The sequence below is a fragment of the Heterodontus francisci genome, chromosome 22 (assembly GCF_036365525.1).
Source record: "Heterodontus francisci isolate sHetFra1 chromosome 22, sHetFra1.hap1, whole genome shotgun sequence".
Classification (NCBI taxonomy): Eukaryota; Metazoa; Chordata; class Chondrichthyes; order Heterodontiformes; family Heterodontidae; genus Heterodontus; species Heterodontus francisci.
In genome coordinates this window covers 80,815,817-80,842,608 of record NC_090392.1, presented here as the reverse complement: position 1 = coordinate 80,842,608, position 26,792 = coordinate 80,815,817, and the positions used below count along the sequence as shown (strand labels likewise).

Sequence of the window (26,792 nt, the reverse complement as noted above, 5' to 3'; positions counted from 1 at the left end):
ACCATCCAGGATGGCCCGCTTGATTAGTGCCCCATTCCTCACCTTCAATATTCATTTCCTTCACCACCAAAGCACAGTGACAGCAGTGTGTACCATTTACAAGATGGACTGCAGCAACGCACCAAGGCTCCTTCGACAGCACCTTCCAAGCCCGCAACCTCTACCACCTAGAAGGACAAAGGCAGTAGATGCATGGGAACACCACCACCTGCAAGTTCCCCTCCAAGTCACACACCATCCTGACTTGGAACTATATCACTGTTCCTTCACTGTCGCCGGGTCAAAATCCTGGAACTCCCTTCCTAACAGCACTGTGGGTGTACCTACACCACATGGACGGCAGCGGTTCAAGAAGGCGGCTCATCACCACTTTCTCAAGGGCAATTAGGGATGGGCAATAAATGCTGGCCTAGCCAGCGAGGCCCACATTCCCTGAATGAATTAAAAACATAGGAGCAGGAGTAGGCCATTCAACCCATCGAGCCTGCCCAGCCATTCAATACTATCATGGCTGATCATCCACTTCAATGCCTTTTTCCACACACGATCCACATATCCCTTTATGCCAAAGGTATTTAGAAATCTGTCAATCTCTGCTTTAAACATACTCAATGACTGAGCTTCCACAGCCCTGTGGGGTAGAGAATTCCAAAGACTCTCAACCTGCTGAGTAAAGAAATTTCTCGGTCCTAAGTGGCTTCCCTCTTATTTTGAAATTGTGTCCCCTGGTTCTAGACTCCCTAACCAGGGGAAGCATCTTACCTGCATTTACCCTGTCTATCCCTTTAAGTATTTTGTAGGTTTCAATGGGATCACCTCTCATTTTTTGAAACTCTGAGGAAACTGGGCCTGTATTCTCTAATCTCTATTCGTAGGACAGTCCTGCTATGCCGGGAAAAAGTATGGTCAACCTTCGTTGCACTCCCTCTATGGCAATAATATCCTTCCTAAGGTAAGGGGACCAAAACTGCATTCAGTACCACAAGTGTGGTCTAACCAAGGTTCTATACAATTGAAGCAAGACATCACTACTCCTGTACTCAAATCCTCTTGCGATATAGGCAAACATACTATTAGCCTTCCTTCCTAATTGCTTGCTGCACCTGCATGTCAGCTCTCAGTGACTCACTGACGAGGACACCCAGGTTCCTTTGTACATCTACACTTTCTAATCTCTTACCATTTAAGAAATACTCTGCACAGCGGCGCAGTGGTTAGCACCACAGCCTCACAGCTCCAGCGACCCGGGTTCAGTTCTGGGTACTGCCTGTGCGGAGTTTGCAAGTTCTCCCTGTGTCTGCGTGGGTTTCCTCCGGGTGCTCCGGTTTCCTCCCACAGGCCAAAGACTTGCGGGCTGATAGGCAAATTGGCCATTGTAAATTGCCCCTAGTGTAGGTAGGTGGTAGGTGAATGGTGGGGATGTGGTAGAGAATATGGGGTTAATGTAGGATTAGTATAAATGGGTAGTTGTTGGTCGGCACAGACTCGGTGGGCCGAAGGGCCTGTTTCAGAGCTGTATCTATAAATAAAAAATAAATGAATAATCTATTCCTTCTACCAAAGTGGATAACCTTACATTTTTCCACATTATATTTCATCGGCCATGTTCATGCCCACTCGCTAAGTCTGTCCAAATCCCCTTGAAGCTGCTTTGCATCTTCGTCAGATATAATGTTCAATGGTGAAACCCAGGGCTATAATCCAGACTCAACACCCGATTATGTTATGGAAGGATTACTGGAGTTACTTGGTGAGCAGTCAAATAAAACGTCTTAATTCCATGCAACATGTCTGACCTTTATTGCAGAGGAGAAGCTAATTTAAGGGAATGGAAGAAAACTATTTTAAAGTCTCGACCACAAAACACTGGTTGGGCCGGGAGGTCAACTAGTATTTGAACAGATGCACTAATAAAGAAGCCTTGTATTTAAATTGTGTCGTACTGTATCCCTCAGAAGGGCTATGCGAAAATAAATTGTGAAATGCAACAACTTATGTAGGAAAAAGTGGCAGCCAAACTGTATACAGCAACACCCCACCAACTGAAATAAATGAATAACCATATAGATTTCTTTTTGGTGCTGGCAGAGAAAGGAAACTTTGCTGTTCTCCAATTATAGACTAGAATTTAGCCTATATAAATGTAGTTAAGTCCTGGAGTGTGATTTGAACTTAGAACCTACTGGCTCAGAGGCCAACAACTGAGGCTGTACTTGCTGCTGTTCAATCTTCAGTCCGTTAACACCCTATCTGTACTAATGCTTTGTCTTTCAACAAACCATTAACATATTGTTTGCCTCTGCTCCATGACCTTTTGGTCAGCTATGTGGCCTTATCCAATCTATACCTTCTCCTTTGTTATCTCTTGCCCCACCCCCACCTCAATTGCTTATAACCTTTGACATTTCTAATATTTGCCAGTTCCGAAGAAGGGTCACTGACCCGAAACGTTAACTCTGCTTCTCTTTCCACAGATGCTGCCAAACCTGCTGATTGGTTCCAGCATTTCTTGTTTTTATTATGGCACAGTAATATCTTCCTCTCATTCAGTAAATTAAGGGATCATATTGTGAAAGTGTATTTTCTTCCAAAGGGTCCCATCTGTACTTGTAACTGTTTGGCTTTGTACAGTTGCTTGATTCTGCTAACTGCACAATTACTGTGTGGTTTTTTTAAAAATATAAAACGGAAATGAAGACTTGTCACTTTAATAACTTGCAACAGCTTAAAGCAGTTCTCCATTCAGGTAGGATTAAGAGAGCAAAAGTGTTAATGGGTTCCTTGTGTGCTTGGGAATTAGTCAATACTCTTCATATTCCAACGGTAATCCATCAGTAACATTGTTCAGCTCCGAGAACTCACTATTTTGTTTTCTTGCTTCCAGGGCGCAGATATTCAAATGTTTGATAAGCGTTTCAAAGGTGGAAAAACAAACATTCACCTTAGCTCCATTTTAAGGAGCCACACAAGTGAAAGGTGTGCAAGTTTTAATCAATTTTTTGGGCACAAATCGAGTCCTGTGCATACTTAAATTATTTTAACAGTGTAGATGAGCAGTTTCATTCTCATTTCCTCTGTTTTCCTGCCTGAAGTTTGCTAATTGGCTTCAAATGGATTGGTTATCGAAAAGGAGCTTGCTACTCTGGAGAGATTAGGCTACATCCACAGCACTGCCTGGAGAGAGCCTTTACTCTTCCTCTGCACCAGAAGGCAGTAGTGAGCCACTACAGAAAGAAGCAAACTCCAAATCAAGACTATGAAAATACTAAAGAAATATTATGATTTCAGACTCACTGGAGGCAATACACCAGGACCAGATGCTCCTGTTCAAGTCAGACTCAAAATCTAGAATTTGAAGTGTTTTCAGGGAACAAAATCCAGCTACTGAAAGAAAGTCCAAGTGCTGTATCTAAATTCACACCTATGAAATATTGACATTTTAATTTTTCTTTTAAAAAATGCCAATTTTCTCCCTTGAAGACAGCAATCCTTGCAGGGTTACATCAGCCGGCATCCTTCCATCTATGAAAGATGATGGACATGCAGCAAACAATCCATTTAGCTGGGGTGGCTTCTCTTGGTGCACCTTTGTTGATGGCTGTGAAGGCCAATCCTTGACAGACAGGTTCTGCCACAAGTGCTGCACGTGAAGCTGCCAAGTGACGCTGAGAGTTGTTGTTTTGGACATTGTCACCTGTTGCCAAGCTGCTGTAGCAACTGGTCATCGTGGTAGTGCACACCAGTCCACAGAATGCATTGCCATTTCCCTCTTTCGCCAGCTAGTGACTCCCAAGTGCAATAGTTGACATTTAGGGCCTTCGTGTCGTGCTTGCAAGTATGCTTGAAGTGGAGCTTTGAGCGCCCCACTGGTCGTCTGGCCCCTGCTACCTCACCATACAGAAGATCCTTGGGTGTGCGACCGTCTTCCATCCTGCGGACATGTCTGATTCACCAAAGCTGCTCAGTTTGATTCATGCCAACACACTGAGGAGCTCTGCCTCTGAGAGGACTGCCACATTTGTGATTTTGTCCTGCCAGGATATACTCATAACGCGCCACAGACAGCAAAGATGGAAATTATTGAGCTTCTTTTTCTGGTAGCTGTAAGTCGCCCATGTTTCACAGCATACAGCAAGATGCTGAGCATACAGGACTTATAAACCATCAACTTGGTCCTGAGGGTCAGCTTGGTGTTATCCCATGCACATTTTGCAAGTTGACCAAAGGTGGTAGTTGCTTTCCCTATACGTGTACTGAGCTCTGTATCGAGGGACAGATTGTCTATCACCGTGGACTCGTGCAAGTGATAATCCTCATGTGAGATGAGACAGTGAGCACAAGCAGGCTTTTCAAGCATGGTGATGAATTATTAGCTCATTCTAATCCTGTCCTCACAAAATGTACATGCAAGATTCTGAAGGGGCTTGACAGGGTAGACACTGAGGTTGTTTCCATTGGCTGGGGAATCTAGAACATCGGGGCACAGTCTCAGGATAAGGGGTCGATCATTTAAAACTGAGGCAAGGAAAAACTTCTTCACTCAAAGAATTGAAAATCTTTATGATTCTCTACCCCAGAGGGTTGCGGATGCTCCATGTTAAGTATATTTGAGGCTGAGATAGACAGATTTTTGGTCTCTCAGGGAACCAAGGGATATGGGGAGCAAACAGGAAACTGGAGTTGAAACAGCTCAGCCATGACTATATTGAATGCAAGAGCAGCCTCGAGGGGCCGTATGGTCTACTCCTGCTCCTATTTCTTACGTTCTTTGCTATTCAGTAAGCCCTGCTGGAAATAGCATATCAGGAGCATGAGTATTAGCTCATTTTTTTCCTCCCTAACCCAAAGGGTGCTGAGGTCAATTGTTACAACTCTCTGGTTACCATCCTGGCTAAGATCAACCAATTCAGTATACACAGAGCATCAAACCTGGAAACTTTTGATCTGCGTGGCTAAGTATTACAGAGAAAAGTATCATTATCCACCAAGCCATTAGGGGATAGGCTTATTATATTTTGACTTTTCATGGAGACATATTATAATCTAATTATTAGGAGCTACTTTTGCTTTCAAAACTTGTTTGAGCACAAAATGTTCAAAATTCAAACCCACACGATAAACCACACACAGCGTACTGCCTGCAACTGCACTGGAACCAACTATAAAGGAATACAAAATAGTAAATACTTCTTGGCAATATAGAATATACAACAAAAACTTATTGGATGCAACTTGCATTCCAATTATGCAGCATAAGTCATATCTTATGAATGTTCATAATATCTTTTATAGGGTGCCTACTTTCCACTGAAAGATGTACATAGAAACAGGCCACTTGGCCCAACCAGTCCATGTCAACATTTATGTTCCATTCGCGCCTCCTCCCGTCTTTCGTAATCTAAATCTATCGTCATAACCCTCTATTCCCTCTCCCTCATATGCTTATCTAGCTTGGCCCTTAAATGCATCTATATTATTCGCTTCAACCACATCATGTGGAAGAGAGTTCTACATTCTCAACACCTTTGGGTAAAGAAGTATCTTCTGAATTCCCTATTGGATTTCTTGGAGACTATTTAATATTGATGGCCTGTAGTTATATTCTTCCACGCAAGTAGAAACATTCTCTCTGTATCCACTATATCAAAACCTTTCATAATTTTAAAGGCCTCTATTCGGTCATCCCACAGCCTTCATTTTATCAAGAGCCCCATCCTGTTCATCCTTTCATGAAATATATACCCATGCATTTATGCAAGGTATTATCCTTGTGAATCTTCTCTGCACCCTCCCCTGTGCCTCTATATCCTTTTTATAATATGGTGACCAGAGCTGTACGCAATACTCTAACCAAGGTTTGATACAGGTTTAGCATACTTCCCTACTTTTCAGTTCTATCCCTCTAGAAATAAAGCCTCGTACTCAGTTAGCTTTTTTATCGCCTTACTAACCTGTGGCACAACCTTTTAGTGATTGGTGTATTTGTACTCAGAGATCCCTTTGCTCCTCTACCCCACCTAGACTCGCACCTTCCAAGTAATAAGTGGCCTTCCTATTCTTCCTATGAAAATGTAATACTTCACATTTATCTGTGTTGAACTTTATTTGCACTTATTTGCCCATTCTGCAAGTTTATTAATGTTATCCTGTCATTTGTTGCAATCTTCCTCAGTATTGACTATCCCCCTCCAATCTGGTGTCATCGACAAATTTAGAAATTAGTGTTTTTGATTCCAAACCCCAACCAAATCATTAATATAAGATGTGAACAGCAGTGGTTCCTTGTGGAACACCACTTCCCAACTTCTGCCATTCTGAATAACTACCCTTTACTCCCACTCTCTGCTGTGTCTTGAAGCCAGCCAGCAATCCATTCTGCCACTTGTCCCCTTATTCAGCATTCTCTGACCTTATTTATTAGTTTATTATGGGGCACCTTATCAAAGGCCTTTTGAAAATCCAGATAAATTACATCTACTGCAAAACCATTGTCTACTCCCTCTGTTACCTCCTAAAAAAATTTAAGAAGGTTGGTCAAGCAAGATTTTCTCTTTTGAAATCCATGCTAGCTATTCATTTTTTAAAAAAATGTTCTTCCCTTCTCTCCTTTGGTAGAGATTCCGTTATTTTGCCTACCACCAATGTTAAGCTCACTGATCATAATTCCCTGGGCATGTTCTGTCCCCCTTCTTAAATATAGGAATTACGTTAGATATCCACCAGTCCTCTGGCATTACACCTCTTTCTAATGAAAGATTAAATATGGTAGTAACGCCTCTGCTATCTCTTCCCTAAATTCTTTCAAAATATGTGGACGGCATCCATCTGGACCAGGGGCTTTCCCCTCAGAGTTTGATTAGTTTATTCAATACATCCCCTTTTTTATTTTGTCATGCCAACTTGCTTTGTTGAATGATAATTTTCTTTAATCCACTGACTGGAGATCTGAATTTATATTTTTGGATGACATTTTAAAAAACAGATTAAAAAAAGCCGACTTTGCTAGGAGCTTAGGATGGCCAGCTAATTTGCAACACTGTATCCTACATCGCAAAGCCTGTGAAGGAGTTGAAATGTCTGCTCATTTCCCAGCAAGAACCAAGGCCCAGGAAGTTTAAGGGAACTACCTGTTCTTTTTGACAAGAGGAGAAACACTGCTACCATGTTTGAATGACTGGGTGACTGTCATGTGACAAGTCCTCTCCCCGTCTGTGGTTTTAAGCTCGTGTCTTTCTGCAGCAGAGAGGAGAAGCTTCTGGACGTTAACACATGCAGACCCAAATGGGTGTCTCTACCCCCCCATTTTAGCTTATAAGCTTCAAATCCTACTTGTTGACTGACAACCTTTGCATATTTTGGCTACAATCAGAAACCCTGTTGGAGGAAATCATCCGCATCATTGTCTCCAAAAGACCCTACCAGTCATCTACCTCTTCAAACTAAAAGCCTCAGGACCACCAAATGCCGCCAGAAGCCAGCTGAAACACCACAGACTGTATACCCCTTTTTTCATGGACTCTAACTCAACCAATCTATCTTTTCCCACTCTGTAACCTATTTGTGTGTCTGTAAACCTCTAGAGTGTGTGTGTGCGTGAGTGAAAGTTGGCACATAGTTTAATTATTTTTATTAGTTCCCATTAGGTACAATAAAGTTACCCTCTTTCTTTGTTAAACTCAAGAAAACCTGTCCGATTGGTTCTTTTTATGATCATAGCAAGTAAGTAATCAAACATCCAGTGAATTGGCCAGTACATTCACTTTATGAATTAAACCTGTTGTGGTCAAACAAAGAGAGGGAAAAGAGGGAAGCCCTTCAATCCCTCCTCACTTGACCGCAACAATTTTAAATGCACTTATCTAATTACTCAGCTCATCATTCAATGTCATGTCTACCTGTTCTATCTCCCTGGTAAAGACCGAAGCGAAAAAATTATTTAATATTTCTGCCATCTCTCTATCATTAACTGTGGTATTCTCCTGTCTATCCCAACCTTCCATTTTTTCTGGATGCGCCTGTAAACTATTTTATTTTGTTTTATGTTCCTTGATATCACTTTGTATTCTCTCTTATCATACAATCTTCTGCTGTCTATGCACTTAATTTATGCCTCTTCCCTATTCCTCAATTGTTCCCATGTCTCTACTAATCCATGGAGTCGCACTAGTGTTTAGTTTGTTCCTTCCTTTTAGCAGATTATATTTTTTCTGCACTGTTGAACACAGTTGTAAATGTTTCCCAATGTTGTTGTTCTTTGTTGTTTGCCAATATTGTTGCCCATTTTAATTTCCCAAGTTCTATTCTCAGCAGCTCAAAATCAGCTTTTCTTCAATCTACTAACCTGGTTTTCATCATACTTATATCTGTTTCTATTATCATCTTAAAGCATATTTATATTATGCACAGATATTCCCTTAATTTACTTATCTTATCTGCTCTGGTTCATTCCCCATTACTAGATTCAATAGCGAATCAACCCATGTTGTTTTTATTTTACATACTGGGTTAGAAAGGTGTCCTGTAGGAACTCCATTCCTTTATCCCTGTTACCAATCACTTCTGTCCATTTAATATCGGGGTAGCTGAAATTCCCCATGATGATTATTCTCTGTTTTTTACTCAATTCCCGAATTTATCTGCCTATTTCTTCCTCCACCTCCCTTTCACTATTAAGTGGTCTGCTGCAGACTACACCTTTTAGTGGGATTGATCCTTTATCTCTATCCATATGGATTTTTATTTTTGTCTTGCTGATAGCTGTCTCTCTTTTTTTTCTACTGCCACTGTTATCCCTAATAACTACTCCACCTCTTTTTTCACCTCTATCTTTTCTAAATATGTTACACCCTGCAATGTTTAATTCCCTTATCTAACATAAACATAAAACATTAACCTCTCACCATTATACCAGGCTGACAACTAAATAGAATTAATCATTTATTTCAGCCTTCCAGCATTTAGTTTTTTTTAGTTTGCATGGCTGCATCTGGAAGATTATACTACAGTAAGTCAGGATTCAACCATCCCTATTGAGATAGAAGGGTATAAAATTCTGTTTTTGCTATGCGTCTTTCCAGGCTACACACAGCATCATTGGGATCAGTCCCAGGATCAAGATGGTAAGTCCCACTGTTCAGTTAAAAAAAAAATCAAAGCAAGTTGTATCTATATAGCAGCTTTCACGACCTCAGGATATCCAAGAGAGCCAAACAGCTAATTAAGTACTTTTGAAGAGTAGCTGCTGTTGCAATGTCAGAAATGCAGCAACCAACTTGAGCACAGCAATGTCCCACAATTAGCAATTACAATATGATGAGATTATCTGTTTTAGTGCTGTTAAATGATAAAGGCGGAGGGATAAATGTTGGCCAGAGCACCAAGGAGATCTCTGTTGCTCTGGGTAGTGGAATGTAAATGCAGCAGAGCTTCTATATCAAACTAATAACTAACGCCAAACAAAATAAAATACCTAATATCAGTAAGCAGAGTTCCACAATCATTTAAGGAAACAGATTTGCACAACAATATGCAATGCTATGTGTAGAAGCCACAGTATCATTTTAGCTACGACTAAGATTTGCTGGCGGCATAATTACATTCAGCAACTTTCCCACTCGATATCATGAGATTTCACAAGGTGTAAGGAGGGCATTTAGAATTAAGAAAGTGTACAGCAATGAAAATCACAAACTGACTTTAAATACACAATAAAATTGCCCTTTTTGACACCCTTCCAAAGTACAAAGCCCCAAAATGGTGCCATCTCAATTATCACGATCCTGACTAATGTAGCACATATGGAGGCACATTAACTATATATAATGGTGCCACAACAGGGAAACATGTATAAGAACAAGTCAATAAAAGCAAAATACTGCGGATGCTGGAAATCTGAAACAAAAACAAGAAATGCTGGATTCACTCAGCAGGTCTGGCAGCATCTGTGGAAAGAGAAGCAGAGTTAACGTTTCGGGTCAGTGACCCTTCTTCGGAACTGACAAATATTAGAAAAGTCACAGATTATAAACAAGTGAGGTGGGGGTTGGGCAAGAGATAACAAAGGAGAAGGTGCAGATTGGACCAGGCCACATAGCTGACCAAAAGGTCACAGAGCAAAGGCAAACAATATGTTAATGGTGTTTTGAAAGACAAAGCATTAGTACAGATTAGGTGTGAATATACTGAATATAGAACATCAGCAAGTGCAAACCTGAAGAAAAACAACCTGAAAAAAACAGTGGGTAAGCAAACTGAACAAACTAAGATGAAATGAAATAAATGCAAAAAATGTAAAAAGGAATGCAAAAAAATAAAAGGAAGAAAAAATAACTAAAAATGACTAAAAATGAAAGTAAAGTGGGGGGCTGTCATGCTCTGAAATTATTGAACTCAATGTTCAGTCCGGCAGGCTGTAGTGTGCCTAATCGGTAGATGAGATGCTGTTCCTCGAGCTTGCGTTGATGTTCACTGGAACACTGCAGCAATCCCAGGACAGAGATGTGAGCATGAGAGCAGGGGGGAGTGTTGAAATGGCAAGCAACCGGAAGCTCAGGGTCCTGCTTGCGGACTGAGCGGAGATGTTCCGCAAAGCGGTCACCCAGTCTGCGCTTGGACAAGTCAATGCAGTCATTGAATCTTAAAAGCCAGTTTCTCCATTATGAAAAGATGGTCTTGTAGCAGTTTACAACAAATCCTGTGTCAATAAAATAATAATGTTCTATTATCTCAGGTTACCACAGGCAAGAGCTGCTGAGCAAAAAAAAACTGTGGCTGGGTATTTACATTTGCAAGGCTCAGCAGCAATGAGTTCTTTCCCTTATCCAAATTGCTGGATTAACAGCAGCCAAATCGGACACTGAAAATTACTGATACAGCATTGATGTGCATTAAAATGACATCCTCAACTTTACCAACTTCAGAAACAGCATGATCCAGACAGTATTGTATAAATACTGGTTTTCTAACGAAAGTTCTGATTTTTTGGAAAGGTGGAGAGAATCGAGGAAGAGATCCCTTTAACTTTTCTTTCCTTCATGCTTTTCATCATCCCCCTCTTGTTTGAGGGGTAATTGTCCAATTCATGTAGCTTCCAATTTGTGTCACTGGGTGGCACTGTGGCAAATTTTTGACTCAAACGTATTAAGGGGAGATTTTCTTATTCCGTGTTCCTCGCACAATTCAGGAGTTAGCATCAGGACACCATGTATCTCAGGCCGTGATTTGTCAGCTATCAATCTTACTAACTCCACTGCGCCCTTTAAAGAAGAAAACTCTCCTTATATTGTTGCAGTATCAGGTTCTTGCTGCTATTTGCTGTAGTTATGTTTCAGCATACTGTAGGTGGGCACTACAAAATTACATTTCCATCTGGAAGCTCATTATAGCATCTCTATCTAACTGAAAATTAGTCCCAGTATCTGGACCATGCCCTTTCTGAAATTGGGACTAGTAATTTGAGTGCTCATTGGTCAATAATCTTCAATCTGCTGTTAGCTCATCATTCCAAATTATAATCAGGCATCAAAAAAGAATACTAAATCTTTCAAAGCAAGGTATCCTGCTAGCTTGGATTACAAACATGCCCAAAACCCTGGACAAACAAACAAGTAAAAAGTTCTTACATTCCTATAATAATTATTCTTTGAAATTTGATCCCAATTATTTTGTCAAAATATTTTATTGACGGAAGCTGGACTAGTATATCCCACCACAGCAGACACGGCTACACAAACAATAAAGTTCAGCAGTGAGCCCTGGCAAATTTCATTAACTGGATTTTTAAAAAATGTACACACCAAAGTCTGTATTTACCTTGGTACTTGACAGCTTGTTCATCATAAACAACTCATCAGTACGGTCATCATCTTCATCCTCATAATTTGGGGATAACATTGTCTCCATTCCTAACCGAGCTTGACCTGGTCCATCTTTGGGGTCGAAAGGGTCTACGACAATTGGTTCAGTGCCTTTTATTTCACAGCGACAAAATGGGCAGCCTTGACCTTCGGATTCCTAGACAGACCACATGGAATTTAGTCAGCTGAATTTCCTAGAACCAAGTCCCTTATCAAAGGGTCTGAGGCAGTGTCACTGTACTTTACAACACACCTACTGGAGCTTTACAATAATTACTGTGAAAGTAATTTTCAGTGCAGTGGAACTCAAACATACTTCCATAGTAGTACACATGAATTAGGAGTAGGAGCAGGCCATTCAGCCTCTCATTCTTGCTCCGCCATTCGATAAGATCATGGCTGATCTGACTGCGGCCTCAACTCTACTTTCCTGTCAGCCTCCCCATAACCTTGACTCTCTTGGACATCAAAAATCTAACTCAGTCTTGAATATATTCAATAACCCTGTCTCCACTGCTCTTTGGGGAAGAGAATGCCACAGACTAATGACCTTCTGAGACAAAACAATTTTTCAGCTCAGTCTTAAATGGGAGACCCCTAATTTTTAAACTGTGTCCCCTTGTTCTAGACCCCACCACAAGGGGAAACATCCTCTGAGCATCCACCCTGTCAAATCCCGTCAGGATCTTATATGTTTTAATAAGATCATATCTCATTCTTCTAAACTCCAATGGGTATAGGCCCAACCTGCTCAACCTTTAAGATAACCCTTTCATCCCAGGAATCAGTCGAGTGAACCTTCTCTGAACTGCTTTCTTTATTCATTCATGGGATGTGGGCATCGCTGGCTAGGCCAGCATTTATTGCCCATCCCTAATTGTCCTCGAGAAGGTGGTGAGCTGCCTTCTCGAACCGCTGCCGTCCATGTGAGGTAGGTACACCCACAGTGCTGTTAGGAAGGGAGTTCCAGGATTTTGACCCAGCGACTGTGAAGGAACGTCGATATAGTTCCAAGTCAGGATGGTGTGTGACTTGAAGGAGAACTTGTTCCCATGCATTTTCTGCCCTTGTCCTTCTAGGTGGTAGAGGTTGCAGGTTTGGATGGTGCTGTCTAAGGAGCCTTGGTGCATTGCTGCAGTGCATCTTGTAGATGGTACACACTGCTGCCACTGTGCGTCAGTGCTGGAGGGAGTGCCAATCAAGCAGGCTGATTTGTCCTGGATGGTGTTGAACTTCTTCAGTGTTGTTGGAGCTGCACCCATCCAGGCAAGTGGAGAATATTCCATCACACTCCTGACTTGTGCCTTCTAGATGGTGGACAGGCCTTGGGGAGTCAGGAGCTGAGTTACTCGCTGCAGGATTCCTAGCCTCTAACCTGCTCTTGCAGCCATGGTATTTATACGGCTACTACAGTTCAGTTTCTGGTCAATGGCAACGCCTCGGATGTTGATAATGGGGGATTCAGCGATGGTAATGCCATTGAATGTCAAGGGGAGATGGTTATATTCTCTCTTGTTGGAGATGGTCATTGCCTGGCACTTGTGTGGCAGGAATGTTACTTGCCACGTATCAGCCCAAGCCTGGATATTGTCCAGGTCTTGCTGCATTTCTACACAGACTACTTCAGTATCTAAGGAGTCGCAAATGGTGCTGAACATTGCGCAATCAGAAAACATCCCCACTTCTGACCTTATGATTGAAGGAAGGTCATTGATGAAGCAGCTGAAGATGGTTGGGCCTAGGACACTACCCCGAGAAACTCCTGCAGTGATATCCAGGAGCTCAGATGATTGACCTCCAACAACCACAATCATCTTCCTTTGCGCTAGGTATGACTCCAACCAGAGAGTTTTCCCCGATTCCCATTAACTTCAGTTTTGCTAGGGCTCCTTGATGCCATACTTGGTCAAATGCTGCCTTGATGTCAAGGGCAGTCACTCTCACCTCACCTCTTGAGTTCAGCTCTTTTGTCCATGTTTGAACCAAGGCTGTAATGAGGTCAGGAGCTGAGTGGCCCAAACTGAGCGTCACTGAGCAGGTTATTGCTAATCATGTGCCGCTTAATAGCACTGTTGATGACACCTTCCATCACTTTACTATGATTGAGAGTAGACTGATGGGGTGGTAATTGGCAGAGTTGGACTTGTCCTGCTTTTTGTTTACAGGACATACCTGGACAATTTTCCACATTGCCGGGTAGTGTCGTTCCTGTACTGAAACAGCTTGGCTAGGGGCGCGGCAAGTTCTGGAGCATAGGTGTAATGCAATTATATCCTTTCTTAAGTAAAACGACTAAAACTGTACACAGTACTCCAGATGCAGTCTTTCCAAGGCCCTGTACAGCTGTAGCAACACTTCCCTAACTTTTATATTCCATTCCTCTTGCAATAAACGCCAACATTCCATTTGCCTTCCGAATCACTTGCTGTACCTGCATACTAACTTTGTGATTCTTGTACCAGGACACCCAGATGCCTCTGTACTGCAGAGTTGTGCAGTCTCTCTCCATTCAAATATTCTGCTTTTCTATTCTTCCTGCCAAAGTGGACAAGTTCACATTTTTCCACATTATACTCCATCTGCCAAATTTTTGTCCACTCACTTAACCTATTTAAATCCTTTTGCAGACTCTGTGTCCTATTGACAGCTTACCTTTCCTACCTATCTATGTGTCATTAGCAAATTTAGCAACTATAAATTCGGTCCCTCCATCCAAGTCATTTATATAGATTGTAAATAGTTGAGGTCCCGTTACTGATCCCGGTGGCACTCCAGTAGTAACGGCTTGCCAACCCAAAAATGACCCATTTATCCCTAATCTCTAGCCTGTTAGCTAACTAATCCTCTATTCATGTTACCCCCTACATTATGAGTTCTTATTTTGTGTAGTAACCTTTGATGTGCTACCTTATCTAATGCCTTTTGGAAATCCAAGTCCACCACATCCACAGGTTCCCCTTTATCCACCTTGTTTGTTACTTCCTCAAAAAACTCTAATAAATTACTGTTGTCACCAGGCCATATACAAAACACCATAGGCAAATCACACTCAAACCAATTTTAACACTGTGCAATGCTCTTAATTCATGGCATGTTCTCATGAGTGACAGACTTGTAATCACTAGTGCTTCACCACTAGTGTATGTCCTCTTCAGATATAACACAAGTTTATAAGGACTTCCCTAATTTATGTATAATTTCATACAGCTAGCGTGAAATTATACTGAAATTCTAGTGATATCAAATGGAATTCTACAATTGGGGTTCTGGTAACAATTCTTCTTCACATGCCAATTTCTTAATCTCAACCATTCTGTATAGGAAAACATGCATAATTAACTGTACAGAGCATGTAATTGTACAGAACTACATACAGTATCAGAAATTTATCATTCCATAAATAGAAAATGAGGTTAAAGTTGTTTGTTTGGAGGTTATTTCTGCAGCCCACAATGCATAAGGATATTACTCCCGTCATTTCAATTGACCTGAACCGTTCTGAATGTCATTCATTAACCCTAGTTCTGGGATCTAGTTAAATGTCTGTTAGACCAGAAGAGGAGCTTACTGATACAGGACCAATTTCTAGAGCCATTAATGGCAGCAGTATGATAACAATATTAATTAAAACTCTGTGAAACCATGTGGGCAAAACAAAACTAAGTATTTTTGATAAAGGGAACTTAACTATCATGGTAGAGAAAATGTTTAAATCTACAGTTCCTATTGGTGAGTTAGTGACTTTGCTTCTATCCCCAGTTACTTCCTCTTCTTTACATTAGTAGTGGACCAGAGCTACAGGCCAGGGTTAGTGAGCCACACACTGAGGCATGGCATCCATGGCATTTCTCTTTCACGCCCATTTCCTGTCACTACCTGAATACAAAACTACAAGTGTGACGAACCCTAAGATTGATAACATTAGGCGAAAGAAGACTGAAGCATTATGAAAGAAAACAGCATAAAAACAAAGAATTAAATATCTTCACTTTGTGATTTAGTAATTACTAACTGTGCTGAAAGTTCAGCAGATTCTTTATAGTGTAGTTCACTATTTTTTTTTAGTTGACTGGTTTCTTCCAGTACCTAGCTATACCGACTGGAAAAATGCATTTAAGAGTTGCAAAGAATGTGCCTTTTTAATTGAAACACGACTTTTAATAATACTTTATGAAGTGATTTTCTGATTACCAATTGTGATTCAGATAAATAATGATACCAAATAAACAGTGACAGATCATGGTTGAGGTTTACAGTACCCATTCTAACTGCATTCAGTGTTATGACCTGCCTACACAGATCAGGAATAAAGTGAAAGTGATAACGGAACATCTTTGATGAGAAGTTGCATGAACACATGTATAGAATTACTCATGCCAATGACCAATCCATCTTATTCGCTCCTACCTGCCAGGCTGTAAGACAGGAAGTACACATTAGGTGACCACAGGGTTCTATTTTCACATCCTTGTCATTTTCTGCACAGATCTTGCAGAGCTGGAAAGTGGAGCCCATCTCACAATACAGTTCATATTGTTCCTTGCAGAGGAGAAACCAAAAAATGAGAATTATGTCTTAGTGTTCATGTAATTCACTTTTCCCTTTTATCCCCTCAAAACAGTGCCCCCTGCTTTTGATGCAGTTCCACAGCTGCCAACTGCTCTTTGGTACCTCATGCCCAAGTGGCTATTCTTTGTTTATGAAAAGTGAGTGTGGACAACAATTAGGACTGGGGAGGGGAAGGGAATCTTGCCCATGCCCAATGACCACACACAATTTCAAGAGCTCAGTGAAAAGAATTTAGATAGGAGATCCCTGGCTCATTTTTTCCCCCTTCCAAGTCTGAGGCATTCAGCCGAACAATCATGGAGACCACAGCCGAATCCGGATCTGAATAGTTCAGTTATACGCTCTCTATACTAATTAAGCCATTGAGCTAGCTCGATAGTTCAGTCATATCACATATCTTCTTCAATTACACTTCTACAAGTATTGTGTGTTATGAATATAATATTTGAATAAAAACATTTAGTTCTCCTTTTTATTGGGATATGAATGTTAAAGAGAAGCACCATAAAATTAGCACAAGTACAAACAAGGAGTGTGCAAATGGAATTGCATTTCATCCTGGAAATGCAACTTTCTTTTGTTGAAAGAGTGAATGCTCTTCGAGTGTCTCGGATGTGGGTTCCAGACTCTCAGTTCCAGAATAATGGGTTGGTCAGGATCCATTTCCCATTCAATCCACACTCTCTGCTATCTCTACACAAACCAAAACTATAACCTGCATTTTAAATATTGAATAATGGATACGTGGAAGTAATTGTAAATGATTACAATACAGCAACCTAATTAAGGGAGTCAGCTAATTCAAAACAATGAAGCTCAACTTATAGTCATTTGGTAGTACATAACTTGAGTATTGTTGAAAATAGAGCCATTATGTCTAAGTTTTTCGTCTTGCACTCATCAGGACAATCCGCAAGAATACCAGTGTAAGGAAAAACAACAAATTTATGCTGTAAGACAAGACAGTACTGATTGGTTGGCAAGTGAACTCTGATTGGTAAAGGCATTGCCATAGAGAATGTACCAGTTAACAGTGACTGACAGTTAACTGCCAAGCTTTCTTTTTTTTTTTTGGCAGGAAAAAAGACAGAGGCGCAAGGGGAGAGCCAACTGTGCAACAGCCCCAAACAAATAAATTTCTCTGCAGCACCTGTGGAAGAGCCTGTCACTCCAGAATTGGCCTTTATAGCCACTCCAGGCGCTGCTTCACAAACCACTGACCACCTCCAGGCGCGTATCCATTGTCTCTCGAGATAAGGAGGCCCAAAAGAAAAGAATGTCTAAGTTTTTCGTCTTGCACTCATCAGGACAATCCGCAAGAATACCAGTGTAAGGAAAAACAACAAATTTATGCTGTAAGACAAGACAGTACTGATTGGTTGGCAAGTGAACTCTGATTGGTAAAGGCATTGCCATAGAGAATGTACCAGTTAACAGTGACTGACAGTTAACTGCCAAGCTTTGTTTGAAATTTAAACCAGGCAGCTTGACTGATTCCTCAGGGCAATGAAACAGGCGCAATGTTTGTACGTATTCTTTCTGCCTGCAAAGAACAGGGCCCTGTGTATTAATATATGTAGCTTCCAGTACTTGCAACTGCGAGCCCTACTGACAATCTTAAATTGGTTGTCAACATAATTCTTAGCACACTGAGGATTATTTAGCAAATGTTGTCCAGTCACTGAATCACATCTAATGTTGGACACTGTGAATTGAGTTTTGCAAGCCCGGGCTGGTTGGGTATGGCCTGTACCTTGCACATTGTGAAGAGAAGGGACATGTGGATTGATATGATCTGCCAGTCTTTGGGACGTAGGGCCTATATACCTAGCATCACACTGGCTTTGAAATTCATATATCACATTACTCATTTGAGAGATAGGCAGGACGTCTTTTTGGCTTGATTGCAGCATCCTGCTAGTGGTGAACACCACATGGGTTGCTACTGCATAGAAGCGTCAAACAGCTAGCTTCACCTGCTGCTCAAATTTTTGGGATACATTACCCTTCCAGGGTAATCTGAGGTAGACTGAACACTTTTCAGTGCCGAAAATGACGGCTTTAGGACCGTTCATAAGTTTGCGCTCTACGCCCTATCCTATCTATGACTGGTTCTGCACAACATGAATTGGCTAAATGGTTGGGCGAACTGTTACAACCAGTTTTGAGCAAGTTCTCCACAAATGAGGTGAAGGATTCCTTCACATTTGCGAAGACCATGCAGGACTTGCATATCAATAGCAATGTAGTGTCCATGTGCTCATTTGACATTGCTAGCCTATTCACCAATGTGCCAATTAAGGAAGCCTAGATATTTGTGCTGCAGTACTATATCATGGCAATCTAGACCCGCCACCATTGAATCAGTATTCATTGAACTTATGAACTCGGCAACTCACGCAGTTGAGTTCAGTTTTAACGACACCATGTGAGCCCAAATAGATGGTGTTGCCATGGGATCCCCTCTAGGCACAGCTCTAGCAAACATCTTTGTTGGGTTCCATGAGAAATGTGTCTTTGAGGGAAAGACATCTAACCTCCTATCTCTTGCGTATTTCCAATATGTAGATATGTTTGCTATATTTGAATCTGCAGCTGCATGCAATAATTTTCTTAAACATATTAATGGGCTCCATCTGTGCTCAAATTCACCTTTGAAATGCAGCAGTCAAATGAGCTCCCTTTCCTAAGTAAAATAAAAACAAGAAATGCTGGAAACACTCAGCAGGTCTGGCAGCATCTGTGGAAAGAGAAACAGAGTTAACGTTTCGGGTCAGTGACCCTTCTTCGGAACTGACAAATATTAAAAATGTCACAGGTTATAAGCAGGTGAGGTGACCAAAAGGTCATGGAGCAAAGGCAAACAATATGTTAATGGTGTGTTGAAAGACAAAGCATCAGTACAGAAAAGGTGTTAACGGACTGAATATTGAACAGCAGCAAGTGCAAACATGAAAAAAACAGTGGGTAAGCAAACTGAACAAACCAAGGTGAAATGAAATAAATGCAAAAAATGGTTGTAAAAAATGTAAAAAAGAAAAAAAAAAGAAACAAACAACTAAAAAAGAAAGTAAAATGGGGGGCTGTCATGCTCTGAAATTACTGAACTCAATGTTCAGTCCAGCAGGCTGTAGTGTGCCTAATCGGTAGATGAGATGCTGTTCCTCAAGCTTGCGTTGATGTTCACTGGAACACTGCAGCAATCCCAGGACAAAGATGTGAGCATGAGAGCAGGGGGGAGTGTTCAAATGGCAAGCAACCGGAAGCTCAGGGTCCTGCTTACGGACTGAGCGGAGGTGTTCCGCAAAGTGGTCACCCAGTCTGCGCTTGGTCTCCCCAATGTAGAGGAGACCACATTGTGAGCAGTGAATACAGTATACTACATTGAAAGAAGTACAAGTAAATCGCTGCTTCACCTGAAAGGAGTGTTTGGGGCCTGGGATAGTGAGGAGAGAGGAGGTAAATGGGCAGGTATTACACCTGCTGTGATTGCAGGGGAAGGTGCCATGGGACGGGGACGAGGTGGTGGGGGTACTGGAGGAGTGGACCAGGGTGTCGCGGAGGGAACAATCCCTTCGGAATGCTGACAGGGGAAGGGAGGGGAAGATGCATTTGGTAGTGGCATCACGCTGGAGGTGGCGGAAATGGCGGCGGATGATCCTTTGGATATGGAGGCTGATGGGGTGGAAAGTGAGGACAAGGGGAACCCTGTCACAGCTCTGGGAGGGAGGGGAAGGGCTGAGGGCAGAGGTACGGGAAATGGGCCGGACACGGTTGAGGGCCCTGTCAACAACAGTGGGGGGGAATCCTCGGTTGAGGAAAAAGGAGCTCCCTTTCCTTGATGTACTAGTTGAGAAATTTGCTAAGGGGTTCTCTATCACGGTCTACCGCAAACCTACCTTCACTGGTCAATACACAAGTTGGGATTCTTACAGTTCCATGCGCTGGAAGAATGGCCTTATCAGCAACCTCGTAAATAGGGCTCGAGCTATTTGTTCACCAAGGCCGTCATTTCGGCACTGAAAAGTGCCCAGTCTACCTCAAATTACCCTGGAAGAGTAATGTATCCAAGAAATTTGAGCAACAGGTGAAGTTAGCTGTTTCAGGCTGCTATGCAGTAGCAACACGTGTGGTGTTCACCACTAACAGGATGCCGCCAAGTCAAAAAGACGTCCTGCCTATCACACAAATGAGTAATGTGATATATGAATTTCAATGCCACTGTGATACCAGGTACATAGGCCCTATATCCCTAAGAATCACAGATCGTATCAAACCACATGTCCCTTCTGCTCTTCGCAATGGGCAAGGTACAGGCTGTACCCAACCAGCCCATGCTTGCAAAACTCAAAACACAAAGTCCAACATTAGATGTAATTCAGTGATTGGACAACATTTGTCCAATAAATAATCCTCAGTGTGCTATGAATTACGTTGACAACCAATTTAAGATCGTCAGTAGGACTCGCAGTGTGGTGCATTTGCGTGTACTGGAAGCTACATATATTGATACACAGGGCCCTGTTCTTTGCAGACAGAAAGAATACGTACAAACATTGCGCCTGTTTCAGCTAAAGTGACAGCCATGCACTGGTTCATTCCTCAGGGCAATGCCTTGACCAGAGTCAAGCTGCCTGGTTTAAATTTCAAACAAAGCTTGGCAGTTAACTGACAGTCACCATTAACTGGTGCATTCTCCACGGCAACACCTCTACCAATTAGAGTTGATTTGCCAACCAATCAGCACTCTCTTCTCATGCAATATAAATTTGTTGTTTTCCCTTATATTGGTATTCTTGCAGATTGTCCTGATGAGTGCAAGATGAAAAGCTTCGACATACTGTCTCTATTTTCAGCAATACTGATGCTCAACTTGTTTAATCATTTAAACCTCAAGATTAGGCAACAATTTGCCTTCACCAATTTTAAAAAGTGCAGCCACATTTCAGATAGACAACTTACAATTACAATATTTCAGAGTGGGTAGAAGCGGGTAGTGGTGTCCCACAAGGTTTAGTTCTGGAGCCACTTCTGTTCACTGTGTATATCAAAGATTTGGATATAGGCCTGGAGGAAGTGGTGTTGAAATATCAAGATTATATCAAATAGAAGGTATATTTAATGCTTCATGAGATCAATGGAAGCTTCAAAGGGATATTGATAAAATTCAGAATGGACCAAAGGGATGGAATTTACTGTCAGCATTTGGTTAAAAAAACAGCAATTACACTCAATGTTGTGGAAGAGCAGAGGGCTTTGGGGGTACAGGTCCACTGGTACAAAACAAAGCTAGAAAAAAGCTTGCTAAGGGAATTCTAGCTTTTATCACAACAAGAATATAAAAGCTGAAATAATGGTCAGCTTCCATAAAACCTAAAGGAAGACCTCAGTTAGATTACTTTGTGCAGCGTTGGGCTCCACATTATAGGAAGGATACTGAGGCTGTACAGGCAGTGCAATGCAATTTCACCATGATTTTATAAAAATTCTTTCATGGGATATGGGCACTGCTGGCAAGGCCAGCATTTGTTGCCCATCCCTAATTGTTCTTGACAACTGAGTGGCTTGCTAGGCCATTTCAGAAGAGTCAACCACATTGCTATGGGTCTGGAGTCACATGTAGGTCACACCAGGTAAGGACAGCTTATTTCCTTCCCTAAAGGATATTAGTGAACCAGATAGGTTTTTACAACAAACAATGGTAGTTTCAGGACTGAGAATATCTTTTGATTCCAGATTTTTTTTATTGATTAATTGAATTTATTAATTAATTGAATTTAAATCCCATCAGCTGCCATGCTAGGATTTGAACTGGATTATTAGCCCAGTGACATTACCACTACGGCACTACCACTTGCAAGTTCCCCTCCAAGTCACATACCATCCTGACTTGGAACTATATCACCTTTCCTTCACTGTCGTTGCGTCAAAATTCTGGAACTCACTTCTTAACAGCACTGTGGGTGTACTTACACCATGTGGACTGCAGCAATTCAAGAAGGTGACTCAAGGGCAATTAGGGATGGGCAATAAATGCTGGCCTTGCCAGCAACACACACATCCCAAGAACGAATAAAAAAATGTCTTAAGAACATAAGTAGACTTGTAACATCATTCTGCAAGGGTTAATTACTGCTGTCTACATTTTCCCATTTGCAATGCTTGCAGGATTGAGCTGAAGTGGTAACACTGACTTTATGTACTGTTGCAAAAAGAACATTTTAATTAAGTACATAGTAATTACAAGTACCTCGAGTCAACTGCTGTCATAACCCATATACATTCAGTACAACCATAATTTTAGTATTTAGGCTTCAACAAACTGCCAGTATTATGATCTTGTTTCGGCTGGATCTCCAATCTTTGCACAAATAGCCTTCTATTTCAAATGCGCTTTCTCTTCTGCTTCCCTCTCCATTTCCCCTTAACCTCTGCATATGCTCCACAAAAATTCAAGGTTGAGATGGTAAAGCCTGAATTCTGCACTTGAAAGTCATTCGATAAAAAAAATTGATTTAACAGCGTTCATCAAATTCAAAGACTTGAATGAGCCAAGCGGCCTTGCCATTTTCCAGTTCATCTAACTTCAAAGGCAAATATAACTAAGAAAGTCTTTCAGTTTTTCAACAATAAGACAGCAGTCAGAAAAGTAGTGACAATAACTTCAGAAGCAAATGGGCTTCAAACAATAAATGAGCACAGGATAGTTCATATTATAAACAATTACATTTTCCCAAGCACCGACAAGGGAAAACACGAGCAAACGAAGATAACACAAGCAGCTGCCAATGAGTCAACCCAGCAAATAGAAATGGGGTCACATGGTCAGGGTGCAAAACTATACGTTATGCAATGAAATGGTAACCAACTAGAAAAAGGAAGCATGGATAGCCAAGAATACCCTGGTAAAGCACAGTGGAGGACATCTAGAGACAAATATCACCTGGAATCAGTGCAGGGACCAGCTAAAATGGGTGAAAATGAAAGAGTTTTGTGCTGACTATGTACCTAGTGTACCACAGAGCCCACAGACAATATTCTAAAAGCTTTTCAACTCAACGAGTTCATAGATGAACTAAAAATAAAAATGTGGCAAAAATCAACGTATTAAAAGCAGTACTGGGTTCCCCAGAAAGCAGGAGCAGATAGCTCAGAACCCTACCTGTGTCACTTTGATATGGTCATGTGGTGTTGGTTCACACAAACCGGTCAGATCTGGATTCTGACTACGTCCATCAGGAAACAGGTAACTAGGAAAGAGTAAAACCAAGCAGGTTGAATATTTTCTCTGAATAACACATACACACAATATAATTTCACATGACAACAACACTTGTGTTGATCATTTTGAACCATTAACATGGTTTGCCCCATCTTAGAGAATCAGGGAAGGAGAAAGCTATATGGACACTTTGTTCCAGAAAGCAGTCACAGCCCTTAGGATAGTGTCTTCTGATTTGGTCAGTGGTCAGGGACAGGGGGTGTGATTGAGAGTGAGGCAAGTATGGGGATCGAGAAGGCAGAAGTGGGGGAGCCTCAGCCCTTGCAATTGTCCAATAGGTTTGAGATTCTTTCAGCTTGGAAGGATGAGAGTGAAGGTGCAGGGTGGATGAGCAAACTGACCATGGCACCATGTTACAGGAAGCCATTCAAGAGGTGGGGAGTAAATAGGAATGTACTGGGGATAGGCACAGTTCTTTGTAACTGACAGCGAGAGTCCAGAAGCCTATGTTGCCTGCCTGGTGCCAGGATTCGGGACATCGGCTCGGCTGGAGAGAAACTTGCAGTGGGATGGGCAGCATCAGTTGTCTTTGTCCACATAGGTATCAACCACATAGATAGGACAAGGAAACAGATTTTGCTTAGGGAGTATGAGCAGTTAGCAGCTAAACTAAAATGCAGAGCCACAAAGATGATAATCTCTAGATTATTACCTGAGCTACAAGCAAATTGGTGTAGGGTAAATAAGATTAGGGAGTTAAATGTGTGGCTCAAAAATTGGTGTGGGCAGAATGGGTTTCGATTCATGGGGCAATGGAACCAGTACTGGGGAAATTGGAAGCAATACCATAGGGATGGTCTATATCTGAACTGTGCTTGGACCAGTGTTCTGGCAAGTCGCATAACTAGGGCGGTAGAGAGGGCATTAAACTAAATTGTAGCGGGGAGGGATCAGGTGAGAAAAGATGTTGTAAATTAAAGGAAAAGGACAAGGCAATACAGCAAAGTAGCAATAAGGGTAACGATAATCACAGCGTGGCAGGAAGAGACAGAGCATCCAAATTTAAGAGTGATCCAGCAGATAAAGCAAGAATTTGCAAAAATAGCAAAAAGACAGAATTAAAGATTCTGTATCTGAATGCATGCAGCATTCATAACAAAAAGGATGAAATGTCAGCACAAATGGAAATAAATATGACTGATAGCCATTACAGAGACATGGCTGCAGGGTGACCAAGCCTGGGACCTGAATATTCAAGGGTAATTGACATTTCAGAAGGACAGGAAGCTAGGAAAAGATATAAAAACAAGAAATGCTCGAAATACTCAGCAGGTCTGACAGCATCTGTGGAGAGAGAAGCAGAGTTAACATTTCAGGTCAGTGACCCTTCATCATTAACTCTGCTTCTCTCTCTACAGATGCTGCCAGACCTGCTGAGCAGTTCCAGCATTTCTTGTTTTTACTTCAGATTTCCAGCATCTGCAGTATTTTGCTTTTGTTAATTAAGGATGACATTAGTACAATAGTGAGAGATGACCTTATTTCTAAAGACCAAGATGTAGAATCAGTTTGGGTCGAGATAAGAAATAGGTAAGAAGTCACTTGTGGGAATAGTTTATTGCCACCCCCACCCCCCACACCCCGTAACAGTAGTTACTCATGAGGATAATCTATACAGAAAGAAATAGTGGGGGCTTGTAAGAAAAGTACAGCAATAATCATGGGTGATTTTAACCTACATATACATTGGATGAATCAGATTGGCAAAGTTAGCCTGGAAAATGAGTTTGTAGAGTGAATTTGGGACAATTTCTTAGAGCAGCATATTCTCAAGCTAACCAGAGAGCACACTATTCTAAACCTGGTTTAGTTTAGTTTAGAGATACAGCACTGTAACAGGCCCTTCGGCCCACCGAGTCTGTGCCGACCATCAACCACCCATTTATATTAATCCTACACTAATTCCATATTTCTACCACATCCCCACCTGTCCCTATATTTCCCTACCACCTACCTATACTAGGGGCAATTTATAATGGCCAATTTACCTATCAACCTGCAAGTCTTTGGCATGTGGGAGGAAACCGGTGCACCCGGAGGAAACCCACGCAGACACAGGGAGAACTTGCAAACTCCACACAGACAGTACCCAGAATTGAACCCTCGGTGCTAGCCACTGCGGTTATGTGCAATGAGACTGGATTAATTAATGACCTCATAGTAAAGAAGTCTCTGGTTGGTTGGCATACTTCCATCTATGAAAGATGATGGACACACAACAAACAATCCATTTAAGTGGGATGCCTTCTCTTGGTGCACCTTTGTTGATGGCTGTGAAGGCCAATCCTTGACAGACAGGTTCTGCCACAAGTGCCGCAAGTGAAGCTGCCAAGTGATGCTGAGAGATGTTTTTGACATTGTCGCCTGTTGCCAAGCTGCTGTAGCAACTGGTCTGGTTACTGTGGTAGTGTACACCAGTCCACAAGATGTGTCACCATTTCCCTCTTTCGCCAGCTAGTGACTTCCAAGTGCAAGAGTCAACATTGAGGACCTTTGTGTCACACTTGCAAGTATCCTTGAAGCGGAGCTTTGGGCACCCCACTGGTCGTCTGGCCCCAGCTAACTCACCATGCAGAAAGTCCTTGGGTATGCGACCATCTTCCATCCTGCGGAACTGCCCGATTCACTGAAGCCACCTTTGTTTGATAAGTGCCAACACACTTGAGAGCTCTGCCTTTGCGAGGACTGCCACATTTATGATTTTGTCTTGCCAGGATATACTCACAATGCACCGCAGACAGTAAAGATGGAAATTATTGAGCTTCTTTTCCTGGTAGCTGCAAGTCACACATGTTTCACAGCCACACAGCAAGGCGCTGAGAACACAGGCCTTATAAACTATCAGCTTGGTTCTAAGGGTCAGCTTGCTGTTATTCCATGTGCGTTTTGCAACTCGACCAAAGGTGGTAGCTGCTTTCCCTATGTGTGTATTGAGCTCTGCATCAAAGGACAGATTGTCTGTTACCGTGGACCAAGGTAGCAGAATTTGCTAACCACTTCCAGTGGGGTGCTATTTCGTGTGATCAGGGACATAGTTGCAACATCTTGTCCTATGACCACTGTTTTCTTGACGCTTATCATCAAGG

At 41.8% G+C, this 26,792-nt stretch overlaps 1 protein-coding gene across 2 annotated transcripts in view; it reads right to left on the bottom strand.

Moving 5' to 3' along the window:
- The window catches only part of cbl (Cbl proto-oncogene, E3 ubiquitin protein ligase), a 281,338-nt gene that overhangs the window by 48,761 nt on the left and 205,785 nt on the right, over nucleotides 1-26,792 (bottom strand). For both annotated transcript variants that reach the window (XM_068054161.1, XM_068054162.1), the window contains 3 exons: nucleotides 23,587-23,674; nucleotides 16,263-16,394; nucleotides 11,812-12,012 (listed from right to left, as the gene is read on the bottom strand). In XM_068054161.1, coding sequence (XP_067910262.1) covers nucleotides 11,812-12,012; nucleotides 16,263-16,394; nucleotides 23,587-23,674 — 421 coding nt within the window. The remainder of the gene's footprint in view (nucleotides 1-11,811; nucleotides 12,013-16,262; nucleotides 16,395-23,586; nucleotides 23,675-26,792) is intronic.